Source organism: Vulpes lagopus, chromosome 13 (assembly GCF_018345385.1).
Source record: "Vulpes lagopus strain Blue_001 chromosome 13, ASM1834538v1, whole genome shotgun sequence".
NCBI lineage: Eukaryota > Metazoa > Chordata > Mammalia > Carnivora > Canidae > Vulpes > Vulpes lagopus.
Genome location: NC_054836.1, coordinates 38098972 through 38119215, shown reverse-complemented (window position 1 = coordinate 38119215; position 20244 = coordinate 38098972). Strand labels below are relative to the sequence as shown.

General features: G+C 40.1%; 1 protein-coding gene across 5 annotated transcripts in view; it reads left to right on the top strand.

Annotated features, from left to right (window-relative positions):
- Positions 1–18380, top strand: part of OSBPL3 (oxysterol binding protein like 3) — a 175894-nt gene extending 157514 nt beyond the window's left edge. For all 5 annotated transcript variants that reach the window (XM_041727839.1, XM_041727836.1, XM_041727838.1 and 2 more), the window contains 7 exons: positions 935–998; positions 4314–4392; positions 5795–5939; positions 8821–8965; positions 12970–13096; positions 14230–14352; positions 18030–18380. In XM_041727839.1, coding sequence (XP_041583773.1) covers positions 935–998; positions 4314–4392; positions 5795–5939; positions 8821–8965; positions 12970–13096; positions 14230–14352; positions 18030–18126 — 780 coding nt within the window. In that variant the 3' untranslated portion in view covers positions 18127–18380. The remainder of the gene's footprint in view (positions 1–934; positions 999–4313; positions 4393–5794; positions 5940–8820; positions 8966–12969; positions 13097–14229; positions 14353–18029) is intronic.
- Positions 18381–20244: the final 1864 nt, after the last annotated feature.

The following is a 20244-nucleotide window of genomic DNA, read 5'->3' as shown; positions in this document are numbered from 1 at the left end:
CAAAATTACATATTTACTCAAGATATTTTTATCTTGACAAAAAAATGAATAAAATATTTTTGTTACCGGTTGATTAACGCTTCTTTAATAACTGCTTGGCCCTTTCTTTCTTTTTTTTAAATAGAAACATTATTCTTTTAAAAAATTATCTTGGATCTGTTCTTACAGGTGATTTGAAAAGGGGCTGAGTTTTGTAATGCAGGGTTTTCAAGAGAGCAAAACCTGCTGAGCCAAGAGCATTTTTGCATTGCTCAGGAGTAGCATTTAAAAATATCTATTATCTGGTATTTTAATTAAAACATTTGCAGGTACTTTCACAGCGGCTAATAGAGATTATTACATTGGTATCCACTGTCAGATTATATGGTTTAAGAGCAGGCATTCCTTGCTTGACCCTACTTTCATTTTCATATCTTTCAAAATGTGTCTCTATCTTCAGCATTTGCCCCTTGGCTGTTTTTCCCACACTTCTGGAAGTTTCCATTCACCTGATTTCTTTCTTTCTTTTTTAATTTCTTTAAAAAAATTTTAAATTTAAATTCAATTTACCAACATATAGTATAACACCCAGGACTCACCCCATCAAGTGCCCTCCTTAGTGCCCGTCACCCAGGTACCCCATCCCCCCACCCACCTCCCCTTCAGCAAGCCTTTGTTTGTTTCCCAGAGTTAGGAGTTTGTCTCCCTCTCTTAATTTTTCCTCACTGGTGAGTTCATTCACCTCCTATCTTCCCAGGCCTTAGGAACTTGAACAAATTGGGGCTGACTGTATCAGGAGCGCCCTCTTGAGGACAGATTTGTTGAAGGAAAGCTAAAGTTTTCATTCACTTAGACGCTGCCCACTGTGTTAACTTTCAAGGCAAGGGCAAAGGAAAGGATTTCATGAGACAGAAAAATGAATTAATTTTTATTTTCTGGCCTTTGTTTCCATCAGGTCAGCCACCATCCACCTATCTCTGCATGTCATGCTGAGTCTGGAAATTTTGTTTTCTGGCAAGGTAATGTGCTCACGTATTTAGTCTTTCATCATCTTTTGTAATGTCAGATTTATTTCATTCAGGAACTACTGCAGATGCTTGTTAAGGTAAAAAATGGGCCCGGACTTGGGCCCTGTTGCATGGATCTGCACCACTTGCTGTTCTTGCCTCTCCTCCCTGAACAATTACTGATACTTGCCTACTTCATAAATAAGGATTTAGAAGGATAATTTAGTTGTTTCCCCCTTTAAAAAAAATTCTTCATCTCTGTCTGGGCCACCACCATTTATTCCTGTAACTTTTTCTCTAATCCATTGTGTATTTCATTTCTCTAATTCCTTGTGTAACATTTCTCTAATGCCATGTGTATTTCAAGAGACACTAAATATTTACAGATGTTTATCAGAGTCTAGACAACAGAGTTCTTTTTGCTTTTGAAAGTTTTAATTTTTTTCTAGACAGCACATTTTAGATTTCTGACTCTTTTTTTTTTTTTGGTTTGGAGGTTGTCTCTATATTCAGTTTGTATTTTGGAGGGTGGGTTGTTCTGTAGAATAAGTAAGACAGCAAATGTTTCCTAAATGGATTAATTAATTTTGTTAACTTAATATATTTATTCAAAAGGCAGAGTGTACTATACAAGGGAAATATGAGCATCCTGGCTCTTTAAACAATGAGCACACACCAGTTTTTAAAGCATTTTTCTCTGTTGACAGTGATAACACTAGGTTACACCTTTGCCTTTAAAAAAAAAATCTATAGGGACACCTGGGTGGGTCAGTGGTTGAGCGTCTGCCTTCGGCTCAGGGCGTGATCCCAGGATCTGGGATCCAGTGCTGCCATCGGGCTCCCTGAGAGAAGCTTACTTTTCCCTCTGCCTATGTCTCTGCCTCTCTCTTTCTGTGTCTCTCATGAATAAATAAAAATAAATCTTAAAAAAATAAAATAATTTTAAAAATCTATAAAATTTAAGTTTTTAAAGTATATATATATTTATAATATATATAATCTATATTTTAATATATATAACTATTTAAATAAAAACATATAAATAAAAAATATATTTTTTTAAAAGTTCCTTCCCCCACCCAGGTCCCCAGTTACCCAGTTCCTTGCTCTGGAGGCAATATTACCAGTGTAATTTACAAGTACCATATTAATTTTTCTGAAGCTTTGCTATTAAAGTTTAGAATTGAAGCTTGATTAGAAATGTCTCCAGCTTTCACTGAAACCCTCTGGGAATAATTCTTATAAGACCTCTAACCTTTTAATTACTAAGTGTCATTGACACTATAAACACTTTTTATTTTTAAGTTATAGATTAGGTAATGGGAAGGATTTTCTCCAAGTAGTTTCTGTGTGCCCCTTACCTTATACAACAGTTTTTCCTTAGCCCCCTTCTTTTCTTTCTCACCAGCCTTTTCTGGGCCATCCCACCTGTTCCCATAGGCTCATGACTCCCAGATCTTGCTTTTTAATCCAATATGACATTTCTCTGCCTTTTAATCGGGTTGTTTAGACCATTTACATTTATTTTGATTTTTGATGTAATTGAGTTTAATGTGGCCTCTTAGTATTTGTTTTCTGTTTGTTGAATCTATTCTTTGCTCCCTTTTTTTTCCCCCTTTTTCTGCCTTCTTTTGGACTGAGTACTTTCTATGATTTCATCAAATCTCCTTTGCAGACCTATTCGTTATACCTCTGTTTCATTTTTTAGTTATTACTTTAGGATTTGTATTATGTATCTTTAATATATCATAGTCTGTCTTCAATTAATATTATGCCACCCCACAAATAGTATAAGAAACTTGCAAAAGCATACTTCCACTTCCCTTCTCCTAACCTTTGTGCTATTGTGGACATAACATTTTATTTATGTATATTATAAACCCCACAATATAGGGTCATGGGATTGAGCCCTGCATCAGGCTCTGCACTCAGTGCAGGGTATGCTTGAGATTCTCTCTCTCTCTCTCTCTCTCTCTCTGCTCCACCCCCTCCATGTGAGCTCTCTAAATAAACAAATAAATAAATAAGTAAAATCTTAAAAAAATTTTTTGCATCATTCCAATAAGAACTCCCTTTAACCAATACCCACCCATTACCCCAACTTCCTATTTCCATCAACCTCTTCCACCCTTAGGCCACCTCTCATGTACTTTCTATCTATAGATTTGCCTATTCTGGATATTTTATAAAAGTGGAATCATGTATATGTGGCTAGGGGCTGCCTGGTCCGAGCCCTATCACTCTTCTGGGTCATGGCCATGGCCCCCTACTGGCATCCTTGCTTTTACCTTTGCTCCCCTGTGGTCTGTGTATTGTCATGTGGCAGTCAGAGGGATCACCTGTCTCTGCCATCCTTTCTAAAATTCTATTTCTATCCTATTCTTTTTCTATTTTGATCTCCTTGTTGGTGCCATCATTACTTATGCAAATGAGAAAAATATGAAATTGTCTACAAATTCTCCCTGTCTTTCAGAATCTGCATCTAATTTGTGAACTAGTTCTATTTCTATGTCTTTCATGGTTCTGGGATCATTCCCTTCTATCTGCTACTGTCTCAGTTCACTTCACCCTCACTTATCCCTTGAACAATTACAGCAGCCTTGTAACTCCTCATTTTGTTCCTCATCTCTTGTGCTCCTGGTCCATTCTCCATATTACTCCCAATTATCTTTGCAAAGTCTGTATCTAATCACATGAGTTTTCTGGCTAAATAAACATTTTATTTTCCCCTAGTGCATGTAAACCAGATTTCTTAGCCTGGCTTCTGAGCCCACTGTTTTTGTACTCAATCTGTTCCTCTGCTCTTCTTTTTAAACAATCCAAGACCCATGAGACAGAGGCACACCCTGTTCTCTTATACATCTCTCCCTTAGGACAAGCTGTCTTCTGCTTTATATTGCTTTTTCTCTGCCTGGTGAACTCCTGCTTATTCTTCAAAGCCCAGGCTAAGTGGCCCCTTCAGACAGGCCTCTCCTTATGCTTTCCCCAAGCATGCTGATCATTCCTGTCTCTGGCTCCATTTCATCTTACAACATACTCAGTTATAGCCCGTGGCTCTCTGTTTGAACATTACTTGTTTTCACTTTTGTCTGCCTTATGTACAGTGAGTTCTTAAAGGGAGGGACTTTATCTTATAATTTTAGTTTTCCTGATTCTGTTCCAGCTACTCAGTGGTACTTATACTGAATGAAAAATTATTCTATATGATAATGGATTTTATTATGAAAAGATTGTTCTATATACTGATTGATCATTTATCCAGTCTAAGAATTCTTTGATCTATGTAGCTCTCCTGCCAAATATGTACTAATTGGTATTTCATTTCAGATGTGAGATGGAAAAACAAATTCTGGGGCAAATCCATGGAAATTGTTCCCATTGGCACGACCCATGTGACTCTACCAGCGTAAGTTCTTCTGTGGTTAAGAACTGTATAGAATTTAGGGCCAAGGGATCCCTGGGTGGCGCAGCGGTTTGGCACCTGCCTTTGGCCCAGGGCGCGATCCTGGAGACCCAGGATCGAATCCCACATCAGGCTCCCAGTGCATGGAGCCTGCTTCTCCCTCTGCCTATGTCTCTGCCTCTCTCTCTCTCTCTCTCTCTGTGACTATCATAAAATAAAAAAAATAAAAAATAAAAATTAAAAAAAAAGAATTTAGGGCCAAGATATAGCTTTAAGAATGGCATTCCCATTTATCATCAAGGGTATTGAGTACATGTTTGTTTGTTTGTTTTCTTTTAATTGGTTTGACAGTAAGTTCAAATTTAGCTCATTTTGACAAGCTCACATTTTCTTTCCTTCAAATAGGAATGCTACCTGGAATCCAAAGTTCCCTGAATAGAAGCTTTTTAAAAATTCAGTTCCCCTTTTAACAAAATTAAGAATGGTAGTTTTGCTTTCATTTGTTGTCCTATCTCACTGTCAAAATTCCTTTTAAGAAAAATATGATCTTGATCTAACAGAGATTATTGATACTCATTTAGAAAGCAAATTGGCTCTAAGGGTGGCTCCTGGGACAGGACCAACAGGACTCATGTGCTCACTGCTGCTTACTAACTGCAGATCCTTGGGCAGGTTACTTAACCCTTCTGATCACTAGTTCCCTCATCTATAAAATGGGAATAACAAGCCACCTACTTCGCAGGGCTGTTGTGAAGATTAAACAGATAATATACGTAAAGCATAGAAAAAAAAGTACTTAGCACAGGGTCTATGCCATGTAAGTGTTTGGTCTCATTACCATTATCCTCATAACTGTTGTATGACTCTGTAAGTAGCATCTGAATACTTTCTCATTATGAGAAGATTTAAGATATGTGTATCTTAAGATTTATATATAAGGTAGATGCATGGCTCTGCATATACACATACACATATCTCTGTGTGTATGCACGTATGTATGTGTGTAGAGAGAGAGCAGATTGCAAAAGATCCCCACACCTTCCCCGTTGCCTCTTCCCTTTTCTTTCCAGTTTGCTGACTTAGGCAAGTCATCTCTGGCTCTCAGTTTTCTCCTCTTTCCAAGGAGAGAGTGGTTTTTTCCAGGAGCTCACCAGCTTCTGGTAAGGTCCCTGGCAGCTTCCAGAGTGCCTGATTCTGGCTGCCGTGGCCTTCTGTGGCATGCATGTCTCCTTGGAGAGTGGAAGCTCTGAAAGCCCAGCACGGCTTAGGCGCCCAGTCAGTGCTGCTTCCATAAATGGAGGAATGAGTAATTCACTGTGACTTATTTTTTTAAATAGCAATATTTGTTTGCATTCACTGCTGTCTCTTCTGGGAATTGTTAACGTCACTGTTTCCTCCTTTTTAGCTTTGGAGATCATTTTGAGTGGAACAAAGTGACCTCTTGCATCCATAACATCTTAAGTGGGCAGAGATGGATTGAGCACTATGGAGAGATTGTCATCAAGAACCTGAATGATGACTCCTGCCACTGCAAAGTGAATTTTATAAAGGTAACCCAAGTGGCCCCATAAGCTTGACCCTGGAAAGGCCTTGGCCGAGCTGGGGCTTGAGGGCACAGGATATCTCAGGGAACTTTTCACCTTCCCCTTTGCACCATCAGGCCTGTAATGCCAGGGACTCCCTGGTGTCCCCTTGCCAACCTCTCTCACCTGGATCAGGGCCATGGCCGCTCTGGCCTTCCTCCTTCCACTCATACTCCCTAATGATCTGTCTTTCAGTACAGCAGCCAAAGGGACCCTCTTAAAACATAACTCATCATGCTACAGTATGGATGAAACTTAAGGACAATGTGCTGAGTGTAATAAGCTAGACACAAAAGGATGCATATTATATGAGGTACCTAGAGCAGTTGAACTCCTAGAGACAGAATTTGGAATGGTGATGCCAGGAGCTGGAGGATTGGGTAATGGTAGTTAGTGTGTAATGGATGCACAGTTGGGGTTTGGGAAGATGAAAAAGTTCTGGAAATTTATAATGATGATGTAAGTTATACAACATGTTGAATGTGCTTAATGTCACTGAATTATATGCTTAGAAATGGTTAAAATGGTCCATTTTGTTGTCTATTTTACTAGAATTTAAAAAAAGAAAGTTATGCTGTATATCACAAAAATCCTCCAACAACTTTCATTTTTCCCAGTATAAAAGCCTGCCTCCTGACAGTGGCCCACAAGACCCTATGCAGTATACACTGCCCACCCAGCCCTATGTTCACACATGCACACCTGCAAGTATGCATGTGTGTGAACACATATATGTGCATGCAACACACCTATGCATGGCTGTAAGTGCATACCCATGTGTGCACACATGCATACACACCTACCTGTACATGCACAGGTATGTACACACACACACACACACACACACACATACTCATTCCTCTCCTACCTCAGCTCCCACCACCCCGTTTCCCCTTCCCTCCCCACCATCCTCTGACCACACTGGCTTTTCTCACTCCACCTCCTTCTGCTTGAGCCCCTCTCCCCAGATCCTTCCACCATCAGCCCTGCCTTGTTAGTTACTTCCTGTCATATCCCATTTTCTTCAGAGTTTTTATTCCTCCCCATAGTTAGCTTGCTCGCTGCTGGTTTGCTTGTGTATTTTCATTTTCTGTTCCCTGCACCTCCTCACCATCCCTGACTCCGGAAAAGCAAAAGCCTGATCTAATCTTGCTCACTGCTGTAGGCTGATGTCTGGAAAGGCTCATGAACATTCATAGGATAAATGAACAGATTGGCCAAAGGCAAAAGCATGGAATAGTCTGCTTACCTTTCCAAATGCTTCGATTCCCTTAGATTCCTCTTGCCCTTAAAAATTTCATGTACTTAAAATGGTCTTACAGGAATATTTGCATTTAATTAGGATCAAAATCATAAGCAGAGAGATTAGGCTCTAATTGTGGAATTTCATGCAGTGCTTCTCTGTACCACCTATTGATACTAGGGGACACTATGGAGAGAGGTGGATTGGGATCTCTCTTATATCCTTTAATTCAGACTGGGATGTAGACAGGTAAAAAGCTAATAGTGTTTAGGGTGAAATAAAAATGAACCTGCCTCAAACTTCATGCAGGCTCTCTGCAAAAAGAAGAAAAAGGCAAGCTGGAGTGGGGATCTACACCCCCAGTCTACGTGAGGGTACCCACTTCTCGGCACCTTCCCCGAGGAAAGGTGCTCAGTCCCATTTCTACCACCCACCTGGTCCTTGCACACTTAGGGCAAGAGAATTGATTCCTGTGGCTGTGAGAGAGGAGGGAATTAGAACATCGGCTGTACCTCTGCTGTTGGGAGAGAATCTGAAAAGCAGATACAGCCGTTCCCAGTGGAGCATGACTGCCTTCCTCTGGGGCATCCCACGGTATTGCCAGCATTGGATTGGTCAGCAAATGTCTGTAACAGAAAATCTGACACCTGCTTTGGAATAAACTTACGAACCTAGACAGCATTTGTTTCCCTTTTCCTCCACTTTTATGTGAGTAGAGACTTCAGGTTGAGGTTTGGGCTTCAGCTCTGTGATGCTGCTGCGCTCTCTCCTTCCCATCTTCCCCAGAGACAAAGAATGAGGAAACTAGACCATCGGAATGTGGCCCCAAAGTGCCGCTCAGCTTTATTGGTTTCCAAATATGGATTCTGTTTGGGCTGAAAATAGCACTAGGAATTGTGATTTATGAAGTAATGCCTTCCATTCTTTCGTAGAGATTTTTCTAGGGCGCCCAGGTAATTGGGAGACTTGGGGAAGAATCAACTCTAGGGAGTTAGACCCCCCTCTGCTGGCCACCTTGCGGTACTGTACGAAACCCGCAGGGCTGCGCAGGGCTGAGCTGCTCTCAGACCAGGACCCCTCCACGGGGTACATATGGGCTGTATAACGTGCCAGGGGATTGGATGAACAAATCTGGTTTGGGGGAGAAATGATAAGAGAAATGGAAAATTGGGTGCTTTACAAAGGAGCCTCCTTTGGTGGTTTACTAAAGACTGTCCGGGAAAAAAATATATATATGAGTTACTTTTCAATTGCAATAGAGCCGCAGTGACATCCAGGGAGCAGCTATGCCAGAGGAGGGGGCTTAGGACCCAACCACATTACTTGGCCAATGTGTGAGACCTGAGCCTTTCCTTCTGATGTTGTAGGTAGCAAAGATAGGGGGGAGCCTGTATCTTTCACAAACGCTGTTGCGTTGCAAACTATAAATAAAGGGTTAGTGTTAATTTTTATTAAGTCATTAAAAGTATGACTAAAAAAAAAGCCCAGAACCCAGAACTGGCAAACTCATTGCAATGTGGAATCACTCCTAGGGGTTTTTTTCTCTTGTATCTGTAATAAGTTGACTCCAAAGGACTAAACAGATAACTCTCATTTGAATCATAGGCAAAATACTGGAGCACTAATGCTCGTGAGATTGAAGGTACAGTGTTTGACAAGAATGGAAAGGCGGTGCATCGGCTATTCGGGAAGTGGCATGAAAGCATCTACTGCGGTGGCTCCTCCTCATCCGCTTGTGTCTGGAGAGCGAGTTAGTATTTGGGTTAATCAGTCTTGGGCAGGGGGTGGGCGGACATGGCCAAAGGAACTGCAGAGGGGCTGGCATCTGTGTCCACAGTCCTGTGTCTCCAGCCTCTACCTGCTTTGTTTTTTTGTTTTTGCTTTTTTTAAATAATAAATTTATTTTTTATTGGTGTTCAATTTGCCAACATACAGAATAACACCCAGTGCTCATCCCGTCAAGTGCCCCCCTCAGTGCCCGTCACCCATTCACCCCCACCCCCTGCCCTCCTCCCCTTCCACCACCCCCAGTTCACTTCCCAGAGTTAGGAGTCTTCATGTTCTGTCTCCCTTTCTGACATTTCCCACCTTTGAACTCTGTTCAAGAGACCAGCCCTTCTTTCATTCACTAATCCTATCTGACTCATCTTCCTGCTTATCCACACCTCAATTGGTCTCCTAGGTTCTTAATCCTAGGACAAAGCCATTGCCAATCCATGGTCACTGTCTCCGAGGAAATCTTCCAGGCTCCGCATGTCACTCCTGTGCCTACCCTGAGTATGGAGAAGGAGTGTCGGTGAAGTACAAGAGGTCATTCTGGAGTAGGAATAAATAAAGAGAAAAGTGTTCTAGACAAGAAGAGTGACTTGGGGCTTCTCCAAAGTGAGGGGTCTCCCAGATTCACCCAATACCATCAGCCACTCTGATCTCTCCTGTAATTCTAGGAAAAATATTGAGCCCTTGAAGCAGCTGTGGGGAGAAGGGCCAGGGAAGCCAAACCTTCATAACATGTCCCCCCAAACATTTTAAGACTTTTTTCCATCTTCTAATCTGAAAAGTGTATTGCCAAGTCTTGGCCATATTATAAATAATTTTTCTGAGATACCACCATTAGCACACTTTAGGCTGATCAAAATAAAGCAACAACAACAACAACAACAAACCATTCTAATAGTGACTTAAACCATTAGGATGTGTGCTATTACTTAACCAGGAAGGGGTTGGATGGCCTTACATAGGCAAGTTGTTGCTGCTACACAGGCAAGTTACCTGTGTCAAGAGCATAGACCACATTCTCCCACTCCCAATATGGCAGTGATGTCTCTGTTCATGGGTGTAAAACATTTATCATGATTCACTATCTTATCCTCATGTGACAGCTCACTAGGCAGGGGAGAAGCAAGGACAAAAGCACTGTCCTCTCTTGTGCCTCTCTTTTTTCAGGAATGAAATATTTATTAGGATTCCCCAGCAAACGTGTCATTAAGTTTTGTCAGCTTCAAGTGGGTCCAAACCCATGCTTGAGTCAGTCATGGGCAACTGGATAGGCAGGATAGATTCAGGTGGGCTTAGATTCACCCCTTAGGGGCTGGCCCGGATGGCTCAGCGGTTTAGCACCACCTTCAACCCAGGGCATGATCCTGGAGTCCTGGGATCCAGTCCCACATTGGGCTCCCTGCAGGGAGCCTGCTTCTCCCTCTGCCTGTGTCTCTGCCTCTCTGTGTCTCTCATGAATAAATAAATAGAATCTTAAAAAAAAGAAAAAAAGAAGAAGATTCACTCCCTAGGGAGGACACAATGCCACTTGAACAGATCAGTTTCCCATTAGCAAGTAAGAAAAGGAAATAACTGTAGGGTAAGCAACCAACAGTGTCTCTTTTGCTAGGTAGCAGCCACGTATCATCTACTGTCACAGAGGTAGCCTTGAAGCCAGAATGAATTGGCACCAGTGGCCACCTTCCTAGCTTTTGAAGTTCAGAGAGACACTCAACTATCCTTTGCTTAAAGTGTGTATCAGAGATGAGAACAGCCATTGTCTCTGGGATTTAAAGTAGCACATTGACAAAGCACACGGTGTGAGCTGTTACGCTTCTTGTTGTTGCTCACTGACTTTGTGTTTCTGCCTTGGCTATAAGAGTCGCTGGCCCATCTTCAAGAAGAAGCACTGTCTTCACTCTGGTGGTTGGGAGACTGGGCTGGATTTTTGAATGCACGATAGGAAGCTTTGCTGCTATTTTCATGACTAGGATACACAGCAGATTAGATTTTAAATTAGACAGAAAGGACTCCCTAAGCTTGGAAAACTGGGTCTACAGAACAGTTCGTGGAAAGTGTTTGTATTTGTATGTGAAAGCAATGCCTGCCTGCTAAGGCTAGAAGTGGATTTTATTGGTCTACATTTGGTTTACCCAATATAAAAAAAAGCATAAAAAAAGGTTGATTTTTGGCTGGGATTCAAGTTAAGACAATACACTTGGATTAGTCCACTAGGGTTGCTATAATAAATACCACAGACCAGATGATTTATTTTATTTTTTTAAGATTTTATTTATTCATGAGAGACACAGAGAGAGAGAGAGGCAGAGACACAGGCAGAGGGAGAAGCGGGCTCCATACAGGGAGCCCAATGTGGGATACGATCCAGAGATTCCAGGATCACGCCTTGAGCAGAAGGCAACCACCGACCTACTCAGGTGTCCCAGACTGGATGATTTAACAACAGAAATGTGTTTTCTTACAGCTCTAGGGATAAAATCAGAGGGGCTGGAAAATCAAAGATCAAGGTGCTGGCAAATTTGGGCTCTGGGGAGAGCCTCTTCTTGGCTTGCAGACAGCCTCCAGACCAGGGCTGCACCCTTTTTACCTTATTTAACCTTAATGACTTTCTTTGGCTCCCTCTCCAAATACAGCCATGTGAAGGGGTCGGGCTTCAATGTATGAATGTTGGAAGGATACAAACCTTCAGTCTGTAACACTGCCCCTGGCCCCCCAAAGCCACAGCCTCCTTACATGTAAAATATTTATTCCATCCTAACAGCCCCCAAATTCTTAACTAATTCCAGCATCAGCTCTAAAGTCTAAAATCCAAAGTCTCTGCTAAATATCATCTAAATGAGGTATGGGTGAGACTTGAGGTATAATTCATCTTCTCTAGCTGTGAACCCATAAAGCCAAAATGTGCTTCTAAATACGATGGCAGGACATGCATAGGATAGACATTTTCATTCCAAAAAAGGAGGCATAAGACAGGGACGATGGGTACCAGGTAAGTCCAAAACCCAGTAAAGCAAATGCCATTAGATCCTAAGACAGCAGATGATATTTTTTGGCTCAGTGCCCCGCCCTCCAGATCCGTTGGGGCAGTGGCTCTGTCCCAAGGTCCCTAAGGCTCTGGGTGGTGGCAGCATGGCAAGTTGAAACTCCACCAGTGGCCCCACCCTTTGAAAGGTGGAAGCAGCCTTCCCCCCGGGCCTGTGTAGTCTGGGCCTGTGGTGGGAAGGGCAGCACTAATGATCTCTGAATCACCTTCCCATTCATTCTTGCCTTTTCTTGAATGATAATCTGTGTTTGCAGCCGGACAGCTCCAGGGTCCCATCCTATATATGGCAGTAGCCCAACAGCCTTACTTCGTTCGGTTCCATTTTCTCTGTACTCTTTACATCAGGCAGCATTTCTCTGCTGGTTTAATCCCTGTTTATTCCTGGCTTCTGCTGAACTAGATTTAAATTTAAATATATAACATTTGCAGGGACAAGAGTTGGTAAAACAAAAGGGGGGGCAGGAATGGAAGTAAAGAATAGCATTGACCACTTGCTATGGGTTCAGCACTATTCTAGGAACTAGACAGAGTTCCAGGAGGATTTGACATCTTTTAAATGAAAAATCAATTCTCCAGGGTGAGAGTCTTGTTAGTCAGGAAAAAAATGGACCCAGAGTTCTTTTTAACATGTTTATTTTTGTAACAAACTTTTTTTATAGCTTACACAGTATAAAAACTTCATGGCATTACATAAATTCCCTATATGACCACACAAAAGAGGTCTTATCCTTGTAGGTAGAAGAAAACTTCTGGAGAAAAAGATTTATACAAGAATGGTCACCACCAGTTTGATAGCCAGAATACTTTAATAGAAATGGAGGAATTTAAAACTGAGAGAGAAAAATTATAGCTGGTCTGAGATGAAAAAGGTGAAGGAATTAAAATATAATGTAAATGAAAGCAAGTTAGAGATGAATGCTTTCTTTTTCTTTTAGACCCCATGCCAAAAGGCTATGAGCAATATTATGGCTTCACACAATTTGCACTAGAATTAAATGAAATGGATCCATTTTCAAAGCCTTTATTACCACCTACTGACACTCGGTTTAGACCAGACCAAAGGTAAGTACTTTTTAAAAGATCTTTATCTCCAGAGATGTAAAACTCTTTATGAAAAATCTTATTAACAACTCCCAGACCACCAGAGGCACCCGAGAGATGGTGTCATCAGCAGTAGAGATCTAGGGGGACTCTAAGCAATCATGTCATGGAAATAGTGGAACCCAGCTTAATTCTACATGTGGCCTGACCTTTATTCATCAGTAGAGCCTTGATTCTACTGAAATATCCCAAAAAAAGTGTTTACTTTTAAGAGTTTTATTGCATCCAATAATATAGAACTTCCGTGTATCTGAAAGAGTGAAGGATACCCAACTCCCTTATAACCTCAGATTTAAGTTATTTTAGTGTGTAAAAATCTAACTTCTGATCCTACATTTGCTGACAATAAGCTATGTAATCTTTCTTAGTCTCAGTTTCTTATTCTGAAAAATGGAAATAATTATCTCTGCCCACCCAGAAGGAAAGAGACTCCCTCTTCATGACAAAGTAACATATATACTACATATACACTCATACTTATATATTTTTTTTTTGTATATTATATATATATTTTCATATTTTTAAAGATGTGTATATACATATATGCACATGTATATATACATACCCAGAATCAATGACATAACTGGCAAACTGAGAAATCTATATTTGCGACTTATTTCATGAATTGGTTCCAAAAATTAAGATCAACTCATTAAAAAAAAATGGACATAGGAAAATGAACTGCTCATGAAATAGGAAATGCAACTGTCCCTTTAACATATGAAAAGATGCTCAGTCTCACTGAAAGAAATACATATTTTTAAAAGCATGTTGACATATTAATTCTTAACCTATCAGACTCAACAGTTTGATGCGCTCTGCAGCTCCTGGAAAAAGGCATGGTGGGATGAGAGACAGGGACAAAAGGGACAAATTCCTTTTTATAGATAGAATTTTTTGAACCATTATGTACCACCAGTTCAACAAATACTATGTCACTAAGTACCACAAAATACTATCTTTAGGGTTGGAGAGGGGCCTGATGATTAGGGAAGTGGACTGAATCTCCAATCCTAGAAACATAGTTCTAGTAGTCGTGATTACAATATTTTCTTGGAATTTGTATTGTATTATTTTCCCCTTTAATGCCCCAGGTTCCTTGAAGAAGGGAATATAGAAGAAGCTGAAATACAAAAGCAGAGGATTGAGCAGCTGCAGCGAGAGAGGCGGCGGGTCTTGGAAGAAAACAGCGTGGAGCACCAGCCACGGTTTTTCAGGTGCATGCACGTCACGTGGGTCCTGGGTTGGCAGGGACTGATGACTCCTGAGGCTTTGGTTCACAGGGACGGAAAGGGAGGGGGCGTCTCCTCCCCCTATGCGAGCGATGTGGGGGTCTCTCCTGCTTCAGAGTGCCAAAACCTCTCCTCTGGAACATGGTACTTGCAAGTGATCTAATGCTTGATTCATTCCAAAGCACTGCAGTTTGGACTGGGAACATTTACCATTAATTTTAGTTTAAAAAAAATTTTTTTTGAAGATTTATTTATTTATTTATTTGACAGGGAGAGAAAGAGAGAGGGCACAAGCAGAGGGAGCAGCAGGCGGAGGGAGAGTGAGAAGCATACTCCCTGCTGAGCAGGGAGCTGGACGTGGGGCTGGAACCCAGGACCCTGAGATCATGACCTGAGCAGATGCTTAACTGGTTGAGCCACCCAGGTGCCCCTCTTATTAATTTTAAAATAACTTGCCATTAAAGGTGTTGTTAAAAATCGACTTAACCATTTAGAAGGAGCATCACAGATCATCAGCCCTTCACCCCTTCTTTTATATTAACTGAGAAGAAACAGAGGCCCGGGGAACATAGGTGATCTATGGAAGGCCCAAGTCAGATGTCCTGGACCAGGGCTTGGCCCTCCTGCCTATAACCCAGGGCTCTGTATGGTTTTAGAGGCTTTTTTTGTTTGTTCATTAAAATAAATAAATAAATAAATAAAAATCAACATTAAACCAGGCCCATATAGAAGAACAGCAGATTCTTGCCCTACCCATTCCACCTCAGGCATACTTTCAGGGCAGCCTGGGTTTTGTTGTTTCAAGGGGTTTTTTGTTGTTGTCACTGTGTTTTAGTGGACAACAGGAATTAGCTACTAATCTAGCAGCAGCAGCAGCAATGAAGTGTGTGTTCCAAAATGGCAAAATAGCAACAAGTAATGTTTTATCTCTAAAATATAATGCTTTTTTCCCCCTGGAACCAATGTGAATTTTTTCAGATCCCTTCTAATCATTTCTACAAACTCAGGTTACAAGCAAATGAAGATTATTCAACTGGCCAGAGTTTCATCCCAAAATATTCATGACTCTGTTTAAATACTTTAAAAACAAGACACTTTAAACTTTTTTTTTTTTTTTTTTTTTTTAACGGCAAGAGATAGGGGTGTTGGTTAAGCGTCTGCCTCTGGCTCAGATCATGATCCTGCGGTCCTGTGATCAAGCCCTGCATCGGGCTGCCCACTCAGCAGAGAACCTGCTTTTCCCCCTCCCTCTGCACTCCCACTCCTCCCTTGTGCTCTCTGCTCTCTTTCTCAAATAAATAAATAAAATCTTAAAAAAAAAAAAAAGGCGAGAGATAAATGGATGGATTAACAGATTGATCCATTGATTTACTGATCAATTGGTAGATATACACATATACCCTTAAGTAGGTCAGTTCTTTTTTTCTTTCATAATTCATCTAGTGTCATTTTGAACAAGGAAGTCTACATTTATAAAGATGTTCATTGCAGTATTTTTTAGGATCATTAAAACTTGCGGGTAACCAAGCTGTCTCAAGAACTAGGTAGGGAGATTCATCAATTCAACCTAATGTGAAAGCATCAAAAATAACTTCACAAAGTCTGTGGAACTCTATGGGAAATGAATTAATATTTAAATGCAAAATATAAAACCTTATTTAGGCTGTTGTTGCAACCACCTAGAATGGAATGGAAAAGGACTGAACACAGCTGCAGTCAGGTGGCCACAGCTCCTTTTCCTTGTGATTGTCTATGAAATTCTCAGAGTATTGGATTCAGCAAATAAAGAGCTGGAAAAAAGGCAAAGAATCCTCAGGAGTAGTGGTCCTGGCAAAGAGGTGACAGAGAGGCCTGTAGGAACAAAGAAAGCATCAGCAGGAATTTCAAGTAGAAACTAGAATTGGGACAGAGTGAGGCTCCTTGTGTCATAGTAAAGTATCTGAAATGCAGACTGGTTCATTTTAGACATATCTCTTTATTAGAAGAGGGAACCCAGCATGACAAAAATCTGTGTTCCTGAGAGCATGGGAAAGCAGGCACTCTCCACTTTTGCTTCTAAAACATGAAATATGAGACAAAATTACAAATGCACATATTCTTTGACATAGCAGTTCTACTTACAGGATTTTTTTTTTTTAAGATTTTATTTATTTATTCACGAGAGACAGAGAGAGAGAGGCAGAGACCTAGGCAGATGGAGAAGCAGGCTCCCAGCAGGGAGCCCTATGTGAGACTCAATCCTGGGACCCAGGGATCAGGCCCTGGGCCAAAGGCAGGTGCTCAACCGCTGAGCCACTCAGGCGTCCCTACTTAACAAGAATTTTTTTTTTTTTTAATTTTTAATGTAACTGTTCTCACTCATATAAAATTACATACTGTTAAATGTCTGTCACATTAGTAACATATGTTTGTGGTAGCTAGAGATTAAAAATAACCTCCTTAAGTCTCACTGGTGAGGTACTTGTTGAATTGTGGTCCATTTCTCCAGTGGAATATCATGCAATTCTTTAAAAAGAAATTAGGATTCCCTATTGCCAGAGTCACCAAACTCTTCCTATAAAAGACAAATGGTAAATATTGTTAGCTTTGTGGGCCGTGAGGTCTTAGTAGTAATTACCCAGGCCCACTGGGCAGCATAAAAGCAGCCAAACACAATAGCTAAATGAAGGGGTGTGGTCATATTCCAATAAAAAGGTAGTAAGATTAAAGGAGATCTAGCTATAAATAAGCCACAGAGATGAAAAACACAGCATAGGTAATATAGTCAATAATATTATAATAATGTATGGTAACCACTGATAGAATGACATGTATAGAATTGTTGAATCAGTATGTTGTACGCCTAAAACTAATATAACACTGTATGTTAATTATACTTCAATTAAAAAAAACAATATTACAAATATAGGCAGAAGGCTGGATGTGGCCCTTGGGCTATAGTTTGTTGACTCTATTGTGACAATGGAAAATGATCTCCAGTAGATATTGTTATGCCAAAAATTCAAAGGGTAGGACACCATACGGTGCTGTCATTGTGTAAAAAATAGGAGAGACCGTGTATGTATATGTACGCATGTTCACACGTGCATGAAATTTCTCTGAAAGAGTGAAGCTTATAAGATCATTGCCTCTGAAGAAAAAGGACTGGGAGTCTGGGAGATAAGAATAGAAAGAAAACTTTTAGCTATCCACTCTTTTGTAGCTTTTGAATTTTTATCTATTTATTATATTATCTACTCAAAGAAAGTAAACCAAGGCTATTCTCTCCTGACTCCTATGTCTTCCAATTCCTTTTGTTTTAAACGTGAACTTGTAACTTGGTATCAACCACCTGGTTGATTTGCAGCTTTTACATAGTCACACCCAAGGTGGTGGCCTTCTTTCCAGCCGTGTTTTGTGTATGACAGACTCTTCCCTTATCCATGCTTCTCTCGGAAGCACCATTTTTCACAGCCTCTGAGTTTGAGAAGGCAAAGCTAGGAGTAACAAAGCCTGGTTTCCAGGCTTCCTGTTCCCTCACAGGTCCCTTAGGAGACTGTCAGGGCTATCGTAAGCCTATGAGAAAGACAGCCAGGCCCAGGGTTGGGGAAAAAGAAAGGAGATAAAGAGATAATGTGACAATAATCTCAATAACCTTCAAGAAATTCTTTTCTCTTTCACAGGAAATCCAGTGATGACTCCTGGGTGAGCAATGGTACCTATTTAGAACTTAGAAAAGATCTTGGTTTTTCCAAACTGGACCATCCTGTCTTGTGGTGAAGAAGGAAAGAAGAATGATGCACCCTTAGACTTCTCCTGTGTTTGCTTTCCAAAGCCACAAACCTGTGTCTATGTATTTAGGAGAAATTATCTAGAATGATCACCTGTGCTTAGCTTAGCATTGTAAGTATTTATGTATTTTCTTCAGTAGGTTTCTTTACAATTTCAAATGCTATCATGATTGTTTATATGAATGTAGAACACCTTGATATTTCATTTTATATATAAACTATTTAATAAAATGAAAGATTGAATGTTAATGTGTGGGTTTAAAAAAAAAGCAGCTTTAACACTAATTTTCCAAAGGTTAGGAAAATTCAAATTAAATTTATGCCTTATAAAATTGTGTTGGAGAAAAAAATTTATCTCTCCCAGGTGCATTAAGAAATAAGAATACGCAGGGTTACTCACTCATGCGTAAGCTACCCAAGTTTAATTTGGTAGCTCAGATATCTTTTTGCCTCCGACAGCTCTTGAATTGCTCATACAGAACAATTCTGCTGGTGCTGGAGTCTGAAGAATGTTTGCATTTGCATTTTGGTGGTTGGGAGGATGGCATAAGATTAGTGGAATGTATGTTTTTATATCAGATAGATGTGGCACCTTCCTGAAGAGGAGGAAGCATTTGAGCTCATCCCTCCCTAGAGTTTTATTGCCTTATGTGCAAAATTGTACCCTGTTACTCAGAGAAATTGTCATTAATCTGACAAATTCCCATTAATTAAATGCTAGAGTGGCATCCCAGAGATCCAGTAGGAGATTCTCCTTCGTGAGAACTGAATTCTTGACAAGTTAACTTTTTTGCTTCCCACTCCCTCCCCCACCCCCACCCCACCCCGCACTAGGTTCCCCACCCTTTACTCTAGCTCTGTTGAGTGTGGAATGTTCCAGTTTAGCATAAAACATACAGTACATTCCACACTGCAGTTCGACTTTCTAAAGGTTTAGCAAAATAACTGATTATTTTAAATAACAAGTTTTTCTTAAATACTGTTTTGGTATTTTCTACCTCTTAATAACACCGTAATTTAGATCTTGTATAAAAAGTTTGACCATCTGCCTTATAGACAAATGTAGAGAATTCATGTCCTTCCTTTGTGTTGTGTTCTGATAACGCTTTGTCTTATCTCTTCCCTATACTTTCTTCTTACTCATTTCACTCTTTTGTGAGTTTTGCAGCAGTCTTGAGTAATACAGATTATAACTACTGAAAGGGGAAACTTTGTCTTTTTAAATATGTTACTTTAAAGTACAAAAACACAATTTATGCAGCAGTCGAAGTGTGTTATCAAAGCAATGCCATCTTCTACCCAGATTACATTAAAACCAAAGCCTGATTTTTAAGCCTTTTGCTCTCATGTCCATAACAATCCTATGGAATATCAAGTATAATGGTGTAGTAAAAAGATTTCTCCAGAAAACACTTACAGATACTTAAATAATTCCAGAGCATATAGAATTCTATGAATGAAAAGTAGAATAAGTAAAGGGAAAAAACGCATGATTTTTTTTCAGTGTCACACCAAATAACCAAGTAGTCGGACAGCATTGCATTTTCAAAATGGAGTTAGCAGCCTTTTGGAATCTGCAAGTGAGTAGCATTTTTAAGACAATAAATGGCTCATTAAATATTGCATCCATTCCTTCCATATCAAGAAGTCAAGATGAGTACAATGTGAATATCATTTCCATTTCTAAGCAGTTTAAATGACACAGTCCAATTCTTTGGTATGTGCTTTGTTCTTTTCTTTTCTTCTTCTTCTTCTTTCTTTTTTTTTTTTTTTTTTTTGTTCTTTTCTTTTCAAGCATGTATCCAAATTCTCCACAGACAGGAAAAGCAGGCTGTAGATTTAAGGATGCTCAAGAGGAAAACAAATCTAGTTTTCACATTGTGAAGGAAAATGTAGACTCTTAGCGATATTGACTATTAAATGGGCCTCCTCCAGAGGCTGGCTAAAAAAAAAAAAAAAAGACAAAAAACAAAGAAACAAACCAAAAAAACCCACAACACAAGCAAGACGTGCAGCCTGAATGGATGTAGCTTTGTTATACATATTTGGAAATTTAAAAAAATTGTCCCACTGCTGTTATCTCAGTTGACCTTATGTTTTATTTTGG